Below are 14,478 nucleotides of genomic sequence, written 5' to 3' on the forward strand. Positions count from 1 at the left end.
TTCGCGACCGTCTTCCAAGACAGCCCATGGATCCATTTGGTTGTATCGTGATTAGATAGGTGGGTTGACAGTATATTCATATTTGACTTCTTAGACTACTTTAATTTAGGTCGTGTTTGGTTTGCAGGAATAGGGTTTGGAATTAGAATGGGAATGACCCGATTCCAACTGTTTGGTTGGATAGAATTGAAGTCTCATTCTCATTCTGATGGAATTGCATTCTTCCATCTCAATTGATTTTAATTCTCATTTCAATTTCTATATGAACCAAACAGATTATAGAAATAGACTGTTCCGAATTCTGATTTGGATTCCACGACTGCAAACTAAACAGGCCCAAATACAATATGGGCCCCTACTTGCTTGGCCTTGTTTTTTTTTTTTGTTTTGTTTTTAGTGGTCCACTTGGTCATTTGTTATTCTGGTTCTAAACCCATCTACATAGTAATGGGTTATGGTCCACTTGCTCAGAAGACTCAAAAGTGGAAAGATGGAATGCGATTTATGTAGCCAAGCCCAACTGCCCAAGTAATTGAGAGAAGTCTGTATTGGGGTTGAGTTCAGTTTAGAAAGATTGTTTGCAAATGAAAGCACATTTCATTGCATAGCGATGACGTACATAATAATCCCAAATCCCAAGCAATGGAAAGATGAAAGGATGATGATATAAAAAAGAAAGAGAAGATCAGGTTCTGTATTATCTCTTGGTGAAAGAAAAGCAAGGAACACTTCCCTTTTCCTTCTTTCTTCTCTTCAAGGATTCTCTTGCCCCTCTTCTCCATTTTAAAAAAAAGAACCTGATCCTATTCCAATTTCAGAGGCTCAACCCAAGAGATAGAGAGAACAAATATCCATAAACCACTTTCAGAGGCGGTGTTACACACTGCTTTCCGACTAACTTCTAGAATAAATTAACCAAAAGAAAGTTTTGAAGTAAGACTGGGAAGAACATATTACATACCCCACCCACTAGTGTTTTTTTTTTTTCTAATTATTTTATAAATTAATCATTCTCTCAAAGGACCCACTAAGTTGCATGTCTCTCAAATTAATTTTCATGTGCTTGCTTGTTGTATGTGATGTGTTTATCTATGGCCTTGGTGTTTGGACGTTCTTGTCCATTATTATTTTTTATATGTTTGTAAAATGGGCTTAGAAATGTGGGCTCAAGGCTCAAGCTAGAGTCTAGCCTAGGTGAAGGTGACACCCCCCCCCCCCCCCAACCCCAACTTGCCTCCGCACTAAAAAATGCAACAATAACAAGAGTGAGGATCAAAGACGATAATCCATGGGCCCAAGGCCCATTCCAAGTGGCCTGTCTCTCCTTTGCTCTGCCTCTGCGTTGTCGAAGACAATAATATATCAATGGCAGCTCATATATTATTAAAATGCATAACTAACACCTCAAGCTGGAATCCGGAAAAAAACCCTAATCCCACAAGTCCCCATTAAGAAGCAAGAACTCCGTTCCATCACCCATGACCCATGTGTGTATATTCATGTGTGGACATAGCTCCCTCAGCTAGTCAGCTGCCCATTGCACTTACATATGCCAAAAGTTTTGATCCAAAGCCTCCACCACCACCACTCCCTGCCGCAAATTTGTCACATCACCAACAAGGAAGAGACATATCAACCTTGATAAGGGTATTTCAGTAATTGTAAACTCTTAAAACTCATGGAAAATGGCCAGAATATCCCTTCTAGGCCCATATGCTCTCACCGCCACCAGCCCACCACCGCAAGTGTATAAAACCTCACATGAAGCTGGATACCCCGTACCTACCTCCACGGTTCACATGCAACAGGGATACAACAACGGTATAGATTGATGCAAAGAATTGAAATAAATAAATAAAGCTCTCTCTCTCTCTCTCTGTTGTGTGTCCACAGTCCACAGCTCCGTTCCTCTAATGGCTCTTGCCTCTGTTTCTCCTTCACCTCGATACGTTGTTGGATGCTGTTTATTGAGTCTATACTTGATTCTGATTCAATCTCACGTAGCTACGTCGGCTCTACTGGTTGGTTTGAAGAAGCACCACAAGAATAACAACCAAAACGGCAGACCATATATCCAATCCAACGAAACCGCCTGTAACCTGTTCGTTGGCAGTTGGATTCGCGATAATACATACCCGATATACCAGTCCTCCAACTGTCCCATCATCGACCGTGAATTCAACTGTCAAATGTACGGTCGACCGGACACCGATTACCAGAAGTATCGTTGGAAGCCTCTCGACTGTGAGCTCCCCAGGTACGTAAATGTTTATCTCCACCATCCCATTTTATTTTGATCATGCATGAGATATTGAGACGATACCTCTTTAATTTCTACCTTTTGATGATGAGTACGTGGCGGTTGTAGGTTCAATGGGCTTGATTTTCTGGTGAGGATGAGAGGGAAGACGGTGATGTTCGTGGGGGATTCGCTGGGGCGGAACCAATGGCAGTCTCTGATTTGCATGATATCCACGGCGGTTCCACGGTCGCCGACCCAATTGGTGAAAGGAGATCCTCTGTCCACGTTCAAGTTTTTGGTAAGTTAAAGGACTCTCTGCTGCTGCTGCTCTAGACGCCAGATGTTCAAGCTTTCTCCTATTTTGTTTCCATTAGGCATTAGCGATAGAAATGACCTGAGAGCTGGCGGAGAATCCAAACAAATCTTTAATCCAGTTCATATTTCTTGGTGATAGGAATACGGAGTGTCTGTATCGTTCTACAGAGCTCCATATCTGGTGGACATAGACGCGGTGCAGGGGAGGAGAATTCTGAAACTGGAGGACATTTCCGGTAATGGGTACGCCTGGAACGGTGCCGACGTTTTGTCTTTTAATTCCGGACACTGGTGGACTCACAAGGGAGCTCTTCAAGGGTATGCTAGCATTGTACGAATTATAACAATACAATTCCTTCCAAATTAAATTATTCAAATTTAGTGCTGATTCTGCGGTTTTAACGCAGATGGGATTACATGGAATCAGGAGGATTACTGTATCAAGACATGGATCGTTTGGTTGCATTCAAGAGAGGAATGAGAACATGGGCTATGTGGGTTGACTCAAATGTCGACAGAACCAAAACCAGGGTTTTCTTCCAAGCTATCTCACCTACACACTACAAGTAAGACTTCTCTTTCTCTCTCGCGCACACACAGAGACACAGTCACAGATAAGTGACAGAAGATTAAAAGCAGGACAAATGACCAATTTGTGTTTCAACTCTCAACTCCTTGTTTGCTTGTTCGATTTGGATCATACAAAAGGTTCTTTCCTTAATGATCATGAGCTGGGCTCGGCTTATATTAATATTCCTCTCGTTACGTAGGCTGCTATTATTGGAAAGGTATCGTGCTTTTGTCACGGATTCACGTCAGAATTTACTTTCCTCCCTTTCTCTTTCTCTCTCTCTCTCCCTCTCCCTCTGCACTGTAGTTTGTCTTTTCTTCCGTTCTATTTCTCAACATTCAGTCAATGTTCACGTGCACTGCCGACGTTCACAAATCAGAAGAGGGGTTCCCTTTTCTAAGATTACCACGAAACACGCAATGTATTAACCAGAGTCTTGTCTAACTCGGAGTATTGGATTAGAATACCAATCAGGGCTTAATATCGAAGGTTGGATAAATAGGAAGTTCCATAGTATCTGAATTCTTGTCGGTGAATCCTGCAGTACAGATTAACCTGCATCATGTCTAGTGTCAAGACAAAAAAGGTTAGATTCTTCCAAGCTCATTGTGTCCATTGTCCAATCACATGTGATCGAAACGAAGGAGAGTCCTTGCTTCATGCTTGAAAATTGAAATAACAATTTTAATGTTCTTTTTTTAACAGTGTATAATCCAAGTCTCAATGTCCTGCTCTAATGGTGACTGTGATTTGTCATTGTTGTTGCCGCCAGCCCTGCAGAATGGAATTCAGCCGCTTCGGTGTCGAAGAATTGTTACGGGGAGACAGCGCCTCTTAGTGGAGCAATCTACCCAGGAGCCTACCCAGATCAGACGGGGGTAGTCCAGGCCGTGTTGAGAGACACGAGCACCCCCGCCTATCTGCTCGACATTACGACCTTGTCGGAGCTCAGGAAAGACGGTCACCCTTCCATCTACAGCGGGGACCTCAGCCCCGAACAGAGGGCAAACCCCGATCGATCCGCCGACTGTAGCCATTGGTGCCTCCCAGGCCTACCCGATACATGGAATCAACTATTCTACACTGCATTGTTCTTCTAATTAGTCGAACTATGCATGTAGAATTTTGTCATTCACTTTGGTTGGCGTTAAAAGCTTTGTCATAAGATGATTGATTCCTCTCTCAAGAATTAAAAACCACATTCTCGCTAATTGCTTCTTATTTTATTTTATTTTATTTCCTGTAAAGCAATAAGCCAGAATTAACATGGATTCCATTTTTTTCCCCTGTTGAGTATATTGACTTGGGCCAGTCTTGGCTTGGGTTTACAAACTCTAACTGCTTGCTGGGACCTGGGTCTAAATATATGCGTATATTATGTGACGATAGAGCATAGTCCAAAGTCCAACCTTTCTACTGGATATGAACTGTGTTTGATTCTTTCTAAGAGAAAGAAACCTGTGATGTGATATCCTCGGTTATCAACATTGGTGCCATGTAGAGAGCAGAACTCTCTCACCTTTACCCAGAAGAAATCAGGATAATGCCTCCTTAAGAAAAAAGAATAGATTAAAAGTGGTTGCCACTTCTTTAAACTTCAGAACCTACCTTTCATTTCCTTTACCTTTTCCTTCAAACCAAACATAGCCTTATATTGTTATATTCTTTTGGGGTGAACAAACCTCAAATTTTCTAACTGTGAAAAAGCAGCGGAAGGATAATGTCGTTGAACCAACAGTGTAGTGTCTAGACTCTAGCTAGATACGTTATCCTAAAATTCCAACCAAAGTCAAAGGATGATGAGATGAAGCTATTTTGTGGGAAAGGTTTCATCAGGCGAACGCTATTCTTCCACCAAACACCTCAGGATGCTAACATGAACCTCATTGGCTGTCCTAAAAGCTTAAGCTGTCAGCTGTGAGAACCCTAAATATATTTTTATTCTCTAACACATCCCTGCTGGCCTGCACACGGAAACTCATTGAATACTAGATCACTTGACCAAACAGGTTCTCAGTCTCATACCAGTTTAAAGAACCATTCAACCTAAAAGCTTAAGCTTAAGCTGTTAGGTGAGGTCCCTAAATAAGTCTTTATTCTCTATTTTTGATTAATAAGAAGTCTTTATTCTCTAACAATAGCAACCTTATTTCAACCTTCCTGTGAGAAAAAGGATGCTTAAACCTGAGTTGAATGAACATCAGTTGACAAAGAAGATGATGATAGAATCAGGTTCTGGATGAAGAGAGCTGATTTTTAGTGTGCATGCTCCTTAAACTGATTTTGAAGTGGATATATCAGTATTTCTGCAGTTCTCTCGAAAAATAACGAAAACCTATTTACTTGGGCCCAGTTAGGAAAGATTACAAATAAAAAATATATATATACACATAAATAATACAAAATACAAGGCTTTGCACTCTACTACTACTTCCAAACTAATCCTTATGAGTTATGATGAAATAGAGGGGGTCAATTAGCTATGTCTTTAACAGCAGAATTGGCTATCTTAAGTTTCAAGTTTAATTCTTCCTAGCATCTCTGACTGTCGCTTTTGGGCTTTTCTTCTTGAACTTTTCGAATCCTCAATTAGTAATGATCACTCTTTGCTAGTGCCTATAATGCTTTCTTTTTCTTCTCTATATGACTGAAAAAAGAGAGATGCAAATTTACAAAATCAAATTAAGGTAGCCCAAAGTTCAAATGAGGTTTGGGCTTTCATCGATTAAGCGGGTTTTATATTGGAGACTTTCGCTAGGTGAATTGTATCGGTGTTATTTTGCTGACAATTGTTTTTGGGAAGCTTTATTTAGTTAAAGGGTAAGGCCCTCTTGGGCTTGGACTTGGACCAGTATCTTGTGGGGGTAGGAAATTCCTTAAAAAGCTTTGGTTCTGAAGAGTGGTAAAAGTGAAATGGCTTTCATTACCCAACCTACCATTTGGAACAAGACATATATAGTTCAAACTAGAAAGCAGTTCCTCTTTCATCAACCTCCTATTAAAAGTGTTTGATTAAAACCCTATATCTCAATACTATAGTCACACCCTGGAGGCTACAAGAAGTTTCAAAAAATGGCAAGATAAACCATATCTACATATTTTAAGTACATACATACATCAGAGAACAGCCTAAATATTGGAAATAAGGCTCAGTTTGGAAGGAGTATAAATACAAATATGTAGAGTGCAAAATCTTGTATTTTATATGTATTTGCACCGTACATATTTATATATGTACTCCTTCCAAATTGAGCCTAATGTACTCTCGACAATATGGGTGCTGGAACACTTGTTTGCACTTTGCAGCCATCCTTGTGGTGTCTACCTATTACACCGCATTCTTTTTCTATCTGATGTAAATTGTCCTTTGGGTTGCAAGTGGAGAAGATCAATTATGATTGATTGAAATTCTATCAGCACTGTTGTGTCTTGATTTTCTTCTCAGCTTTGGTTTTGATTTCTTCCATCAACTGTGTTGAGATGCATTGGGGCTTTCTATGCTAATATTTGTGTTTATAACTTTTTGCATGAGTATGTCAAGTTCCTGAACAACCAATCAACCATCGTGTAGCTTTCTTTAGATCTTGCTGCTTCTGCAGCAAAGTTTAACATGGCACCAGCATAGATTATTAAAACGCATTATCTCACCCTTCAAACCTGTTCCTTGTACTTCAGTGTGCGCCATTTATCTATAATGTGGTTCCTTTTGGCCTCAATGGTCCACCGTCTGAGGAAGTCAAACATCTAAGATATGATGACACAGAATGCCCACGAAGTCAAACATCTGGCAGTTACACCTTACCAAATTTTCAGTAGAATTAAGGCTATCATACTGATTCTATTGAGCTATATCATACAGATGAACAAACTGTTTCATATTGGTCCCAACATCCAAGTATGCACCAAAGAATGAGCTAATATGATCAGAACTCTCACCTGTAGGTATGCCTAAGAAATATTTACCCTTCATATATATTGGACCCATTTATGGCGATTTTCATAAGGCATTTGAAGCCATTCATTGTCCCGTAGATCAATATGAACTTGTAAGTGATTCCCATCTTCATCTGAACTCATCACTTGCATCATTCCCAAAAATGCAATCCTCAAAATGTCTTTCAGACCACCAATTTTGGTAAGATTTGGTGGTCTAGACCATATATAATGAACATCCAGGAGGCAATTTCGGCAAGCATCATCTAAGCCTAAACACCTAACTCAAAATGATTAGGTCTACAACATGGGTGGGCCCAACTTAAGCCTGGATAGATCCAACTTGCAATTTTATATGGGTCGGACTTGCATTTTCGGTCATAGTGCTGAGCTTGGGTTAAAAAATTTGTTTTGTTTTGTTTTCAAGTTAGACCTGGGCCTAGCTCTTAATATCTCTGACTTGATGATGTATATGCATATATGCATTCACACACAGTTTTAAAGTGGACTAATTGATAAACCCAAGCCCAGGTTGGGTTTGAATACTCTGGACTAAAAACCAGTTTTTTTTTTTCCTTCTTTTTGATTGGGTCCAACCCTAACCTTGAGTAGTAGAGGCTAGACTGAACCCAACCCATGTCCTAATGTCCAAATATCTTAACTTTTGTCACTTTTTTTTTTTTTTTTTTTACACAAATTGGATTCTCTGACTTAATGAGAGTAAGAGCATTTACCCAAGTTCAGTCTAGCCCCTATTATTTTTCATTTTATCATTTATTCAAGCAAATGCATTTACCCATTCTTTTGTTTCTTTGCTAAAATAAAATAATGATTGTTTTATCAATAAAAAAACATTGTTAAATAGGAGAATTTTGTCCATCACGTTTTGACGATTTTCAGGTGAAAAAGTTATTTATCCATTTGGGAGGGTAAATGATAGTGGGGAAAAGTCATTTGGCACGGGACCCATGATTTCCAGAAAATAGAACATGAATATTAAATTTGTGGGGAGATGTTTTTAATGTGCCGCAGGATTCCCACGCTTCAAAGTGGGTTCAGAGTTTTTGCTTGCAGAGAATCCCGTTGCACTCAGAGATCTATGATGATCAAAGTACTTTTTATTAAGAAAACAAAAAATAAAAATAATAATAGATGCAAGACGGTTTTAGATCCATTAACTATGAAGGTATGCACCTTGAAAATTTTGAAGGTATATTTGGAAGGGGCAAACGGTTAGGTTTGCGACGATGCATGAGTGAATGTGAAGGTGAAATTCTGTAAAAGAATGGCTTGCTTAGCCAAGAACAAGTTGAAATTTACCAAAATTTGGCCATCTGATTCACTGCGTTGAGTCAAATAATGAAGATGCCCTTATCTATTACCAAATTTACCAAATCTCAGCCGCAAGAGCTTGCTGAGACAAGAACAAGTTGAAATTTACCAAGGGCCCTATTCTAGTAGAAATCCAACTGAAACGATTTGACCACCAGATCCATCAAAACTATCTGAATTTCCTGAAATGCTGAAATAATTTGGTTGGTATCGTTTTTGACAACCAGAAAGGAGAAAGTAACTTCAAGTGTGGGGACCTTGTGTGTGTTTTTCGCATCAAAGCTAACGTGTATCCTCCGTAATGCAAGAAGAATTGCATCGGGCCCGGCAAACGGTTCATTCAAAATTTAACAAGATCCCAATCCGAACCCACCCAAGTAGAACCCCTACTTCCATCCATCCATCGTGAGCAGAGTACACTGCTTGAATTAAGTTAAACTAGCCACAAGACAAATCTCAGAGCACCAATTTGATGGCACAACAATTTACATGGAATATATAATAAGGAAAACTTTTTAACAGATGAACAAAAAGCAAATATATATGGAGCAATACGCAGACTGCATACATTGGTATTTGCCCAGAGTACTGGGCACATTGAACCAACTATTCTATAGATACTTGTATATTAACCAACAAACTTATCAAAAAGAAAAAAAAAAAAGGACAGAAAACCTCTATTCCAACTTCCATTGACCATGGATATCACTTATACAACATTTTGGACCCTTTTTTAATAGGATTGCACAGCAAAGCAACTAATCTATCTCACACGATACTTTTCTGCTAAAATTCTGGTCTAACATGTTCCTCCAGAAAAGGCATTAGCTTCGGATAGTTAGGCCTGGAGAACTTATTTCCACTATTCTTGGCTTCTTGTTGATGAGCTTACTTGGGACCTTAGGCATGGTTGTTGCGTTCAACTGTTGTTCATAAGCTGAGGCATGGACTCCAAATGCAGCCCTTCCTGAAGGGTCAAAATTATTAGACCAAGCCGAGTCCCACTCAACGGCCTTGGCAGTGCTGCAAGCCACACTTGCACCTCCTGGAACGGTCAATCTTGCTGAATTCTGCATGGTCAAATAAAGGGATAAGCATTACCACTGCAATCAACTTCTTTTTAGGCTCAGTTTGGAAGGAGTACAAATACAAATTTGTAGAATGCAAAACCTTGTATTTTATATTATTTTGTATGTATTTACATAGTACATATTTGCCTTTGTACTCCTTCCAAACTAAGCCTTATTTCCAATAAAAAAGTTCATTTGTTAGTTCAATTGCTTCACCTGTGGAAAGAACCTTTCAAAGATCATTCTATAGTAGTAAGCTTCTTTAGTGGTAGGTGTATTATGAGGGAAGATATTACATGCATTAAGCATCATCTTATCCATCACCTGTGACAAAATGAAAATAGTTGAGATGTAATAGAGTATAAGTATGTGTGTGTGTGTGTGTGTGAGAGAGAGAGAGAGAGAGAGAGAGAGAGAGAGAGAGAGAGAGTGAGAGAGAGAGAGAGAGAGAGAGTACATGTTGTGCAGCATGGGCCTTGAGGCCATCAATCCAGCTATACCCAACACCATCGCTAAATTGCTCTTTTTGCCTATAAAGAATATGCTGTAGAAAAATGAAAACATCATGTTAGTAGTCAAAATCTAATTAAGGAAATAACCAAGAAGGCTAAAAGTTATGCTAGACCTTTGGCAGATAAGGTTGTTCATCATCATCAAAAGCCTTCCTGAGAACCCACTTTTCGATCCGTCCCTGATCAGGTTTTATCTATTCAAAATAGAGACATTCAGAGCAAGGTTCAGAAAAAGACAACATTAAAAGTAGAAATGCCTGAACCTTTTCCACACACCATCTTCCACTCAGGATCAATATCCATTGCAACGTTGATGAATTCCTTATCTAAGAATGGCACTCGTGCTTCCAGACCCCAGGCAGAGGTTGCTTTGTTAGCTCTCAAGCAATCATACTGGTGAAGAGCCTTTATCTGTGAGTTTGGAAAAAATGAGATCATCTGTTGGCATCTCTCTCTGTTTCCTTTACAGGACATTAGGTATGACAGAAAAATTTCAGTTAGAAGCAAAATCTTTTACCTTCCTACAGGTCTCCCAGTGGAACTCTTCCTTGTTGGGAGCCTTGTGAAAATACAAGTACCCACCAAATATTTCATCAGAGCCTTCTCCAGAGATCACCATCTTCACTCCCAATGATTTGATCTTGCGAGACATAAGAAACATAGGAGTACTTGCCCTGATTGTAGTGACATCATATGTTTCAATGTGGTAGATAACATCTTCAATGGCATCAATGCCATCCTGTGACACCCAGAAGAAAAAAGCATGAACATTTTTTTTTGTTTCAAAACAATGTGAATAAATCATTTTTCACCTCAAGAAGTATAAATTTAGTTTGAATACCTGAACTGTAAAGTGAAACTCATGATGAATGGTACCTAGATAATCGGCAACCTCTTTTGCAGCTTTCAAATCAGGGGAGCCCTGAACATCAGAGTAAAGACTAGAAACTGAGATACAAAAGCATTCTAGAGCAATACTATTGTATTCGTCATGAAGAAACTATTAGGACTAACCTCCAGGCCGACACAAAAGGAGTGGAGCTGTGTTCCCCATTGCTTGGCAGCCTTTGTGCCTGCAAAATATCTAGCCGTGATGGAGGCAACTAATGATGAATCTAGACCCCCTGATAACAGAACTCCAAAGGGAACATCAGTCATTAGCCTCTTGATTACAGCCTGCATAAATTAGAAAGAAATACATAAGAAAAACTTCACTTTGCAAGTGGAACTTCAGGTTTATACATGGATTTACATTTGTTTTCCTTTTAATGTTTTTCCTTTCTTTCTTTGTTCAGTTTAAGCATGTGTACGTGTGTTGTGTAACTTAATGAGATCTGTTCAGTAATCTCACATTCTCAAAAGCACGTCTGAGGATTAGCGGATCATATGGAGTTGATGGAATAGCCTCAGAGAACCAAGGAGGGTTGTACCATCTCCGCATTCCACCTGCTTTGCTTGAGTACAAGTGACCAGGGGGAAAGGATTCAAAATGTTCACAATCATCATTAAGTGCTTTCATTTCAGATGATACCCAAATTGATCCTGAAGACAAGCAGGGGAGTGTAAATTAACTTCTGTTCAGAGCTCTGAATTTGTAATTAATCAGAAATATTGCCTACTTAGCTCACGGGTTAATGAGATATACCATCAAGTCCCCAGCCGATATAGAGGGAGGTGATCCCAATGGCATCTCGGGCAACAATGAAGCTGTTGTCTCTGGTGTCAAATAACACAAACGAGAACATTCCATCCAACATGTCCACGAAATCCTCTCCATACTCCTCATACTACAAAAGAATGTCCACAAAGAAGAGTTGCTTCAGTTGAATGTAACTTGTAACCACAAATTCAACAATAAATCGAAAAAAGTCAACCAAAATAAAATTGTGAGACAGTTCAGAAGAACACAACATACAAGATTAACAGAGTTTACTGAGATTAGCTTTAGACATGATAAACATGCAGGGGGAGAAGTATCCGGTATCTATTATCCACTACTGAAGAAAATAAATCCATTATCCAATGGATCCCACCCAAAGGAATATCTTGAGTTAATTCTCAACCTCACCCCCCCCCCCCCCACCAAAAAAAAAAAAATTGAAAAGAAAATGAAAGATGTTTGATTTGGCACTTTCTTCTAAGCATTAAAAATTAATTCCCGGTAATAAAAGAAAAATAATAAAGAAAGCATTATTAATTACTTTCCCATGTGAAATACAAGTATGATGCCATTTTTAGTCTTCATAATGTCACAAAAGACAGGAACCTTGATGAGATGGATTTATATACATTATAGAAGTTCTCTGGTCCTTAGTTCTACAGCTTTTAGTCCTTAAAGCAGGAAGAGCTATATATGAAAAAAAAAATCTTCCCAAGAAAACTCACCAGATGGGCTATAACATCACAATCGCTTCCGGTTCGGAACTTGTGATTGTGCAAGCGGCTTCTCAGTTCTTCATGGTTGTAGATCTCCCCATTTACCTGCTCCCACGCACAAAAATAGCTTAGCCCATAATTTCTTTGACTGAGAACCATCTAAAACTAAACCAACTTTAAGATAGCACGATTAAGATAGGGGTGGCTTGAGCTTTTTACGAGCTGTTTGAGTTTGGCGAATTTGGCTCGGCTCGGTTCCAGCCGAGCTCAAGGCTATTAAAGCTCGGTTCGAATATATATATAAAATAAAAATATATATAAAATGAGCCAAGCCAAACCGAACTCAAACTTATGAACTTATGAACTCTTAACTCGAGCCGATCTCGAGTTAAAGGTTTTGACTTAAACCGAATTCGAGCCAAACTCGAACCTGGTACTATTCGATTCGGCTCGGCTCAAACCTAACTACGAAAAACGCAAATACTTATTTGTACTGTTATTAATGTTGTTTGACTCACTGTAACGACGATCTTCTTGTCTTCGTTAAAAAGAGGTTGGTCCCCAGAAGTTGGATCTATAATAGCTAACCTCTGATGAGCCAAAAAGTTGCCACCGTGCTGGTAAATCCCACTCCAATCAGGTCCCCTGTGCTTCAATCTGCAACACTAATTTGTGTTATATACTTTATTTATCCCCACAAAAAGCAACTTGTACAGTACGGGTATTTTGTTGCAGTAACTAATTAATACATGAAATAGCTTGGAGAATCCTTAAGAGGAGCTAAGCTAACAGTCATAAAGAACGTAGGTTGTTTGTGGGTATAATGATACTTGAATACATGCTTGTATACTCCCAAATTAAATATTAAACGGGACCCAAGTTCCATCCTTGATTGAAATAAATGGTGACGGGTCGATTGCCCTAATTATCAGATAAAACAAAAGTTATCATTAACAAATAGGGAAAGAAAAAGACAAGAAGTTGCTCATGAGAGATAGAGACCTGTCATTCTGTCAATGTTAATTTTAGTAGCCAAGTGGGACCTAGTCTGATGTCCAAAAAAAGAGGGGAGAATTTGAGAAAGATTTACTGAAAATAATGCTACTTTGAGTTCTTCAAGAACTCTTGAGTTCTTCAAGAGTTCTTCAAGAGCTTCAAGAGCTTTCTTTCTCTCTCGGTCGTTCGTTGGTGGGTGATCTCTTTTTCTTCATTATATCAAATAAATTAACTATAGAGTGATGCTAGCATTGAGGAGAGGATCAGGTAACTGGCATCTGAACCGCCCGAATAAGCTTGAGTTGGGTACCGTATATATGCCGTGGATCGCCATCCCGAGGCACATTTTTTGGGTGTTCTGGAGGCTAGAGAGATGGCCAGATCGGGCCAAGATGGTTATTGGCAAGATTGGCCCAACACTAACAAATACCGTCCAGTCAAGGTTCGTTATAGTTATACAGAGGAAAATGAAAACCAGATAAGTTAAAGGAGAAGAAGAAGTTCCTTAACGGATGAAAATAATAAATCTCAAAATTAAGCGAGGGAGAGATCGTTTCTATTGTCAACATGCAAAAAAAAAAAAAGAATAATGAATGAGAGAGATTGCCTGCGAGAGAGCTCGAGCACTCGAACCCTTTTCGCCTGCGAATCATCAGAGCTACCCAGAACTGCAAGTATCCCACACATGATCTCTCACTCGCACTAAAAAAACAGAAAGGGACGGACGGAAAGAAAGGCAGCTGGTGCGGCGAACTGAAAAGTGAAAAGTGAAAAACACGTATACAGCTCAAGTATCCCAGAGACGTCTATTTATAGCAAAAGTTCTGCGATAGAGGTGGCCCCCCCTACTGGCTTAAACGACGACGTTACCTCGCGTCATGTGGAAGAAAGAATATGCCCTATGCCCCTAATAACATTCATTGCTTAATCCCTTCCCAGTTCCCCCACTGGAACCACCGGATGATCAGTCTCCCTCTCGTCGATGATCGCCACGTTGCGTCACCTGGTTCGTTGTCTTCGCCTCTCCTCTCCCTTATTGGCTTAGTTCCCTATCTATAATTTTCTGCCTCTACTTTCTTGGAGACGTTTATCCGTTTGTAGTTAGGTGGCGCCTGTTCTTAACGCTGAGTT

General features: G+C 39.5%; 2 protein-coding genes across 2 annotated transcripts; one reads left to right on the forward strand and one right to left on the reverse strand.

The window, feature by feature from the left end:
* Positions 1 to 1,783: 1,783 nt before the first annotated feature.
* On the forward strand, positions 1,784 to 4,412 carry LOC148870378 (protein PMR5-like). The gene is made up of 5 exons (XM_088968054.1): positions 1,784 to 2,257; positions 2,369 to 2,540; positions 2,697 to 2,875; positions 2,965 to 3,123; positions 3,901 to 4,412. Exons 1-5 carry the CDS (start codon positions 1,914 to 1,916, stop codon positions 4,226 to 4,228), a joined length of 1,182 nt encoding a protein of 393 aa, XP_088824180.1. The 5' UTR covers positions 1,784 to 1,913; the 3' UTR covers positions 4,229 to 4,412.
* Positions 4,413 to 8,861: 4,449 nt separating this feature from the next.
* On the reverse strand, positions 8,862 to 14,225 carry LOC148870379 (asparagine synthetase [glutamine-hydrolyzing] 1). Its single transcript, XM_088971991.1, has 13 exons — positions 13,955 to 14,225; positions 12,870 to 13,008; positions 12,361 to 12,456; positions 11,621 to 11,762; positions 11,327 to 11,517; positions 10,990 to 11,151; positions 10,817 to 10,897; positions 10,493 to 10,714; positions 10,252 to 10,386; positions 10,089 to 10,169; positions 9,921 to 10,007; positions 9,680 to 9,787; positions 8,862 to 9,463 (listed from the first exon to the last, which is right to left on the reverse strand). Exons 1-13 carry the CDS (start codon positions 14,032 to 14,034, stop codon positions 9,218 to 9,220), a joined length of 1,770 nt encoding a protein of 589 aa, XP_088828117.1. The 5' UTR covers positions 14,035 to 14,225; the 3' UTR covers positions 8,862 to 9,217.
* Positions 14,226 to 14,478: the final 253 nt, after the last annotated feature.

Source organism: Nelumbo lutea, chromosome 2, assembly GCF_056320005.1.
Source record: "Nelumbo lutea isolate HS-2025 chromosome 2, American lotus-T2T, whole genome shotgun sequence".
NCBI classification, from domain to species: domain Eukaryota; kingdom Viridiplantae; phylum Streptophyta; class Magnoliopsida; order Proteales; family Nelumbonaceae; genus Nelumbo; species Nelumbo lutea.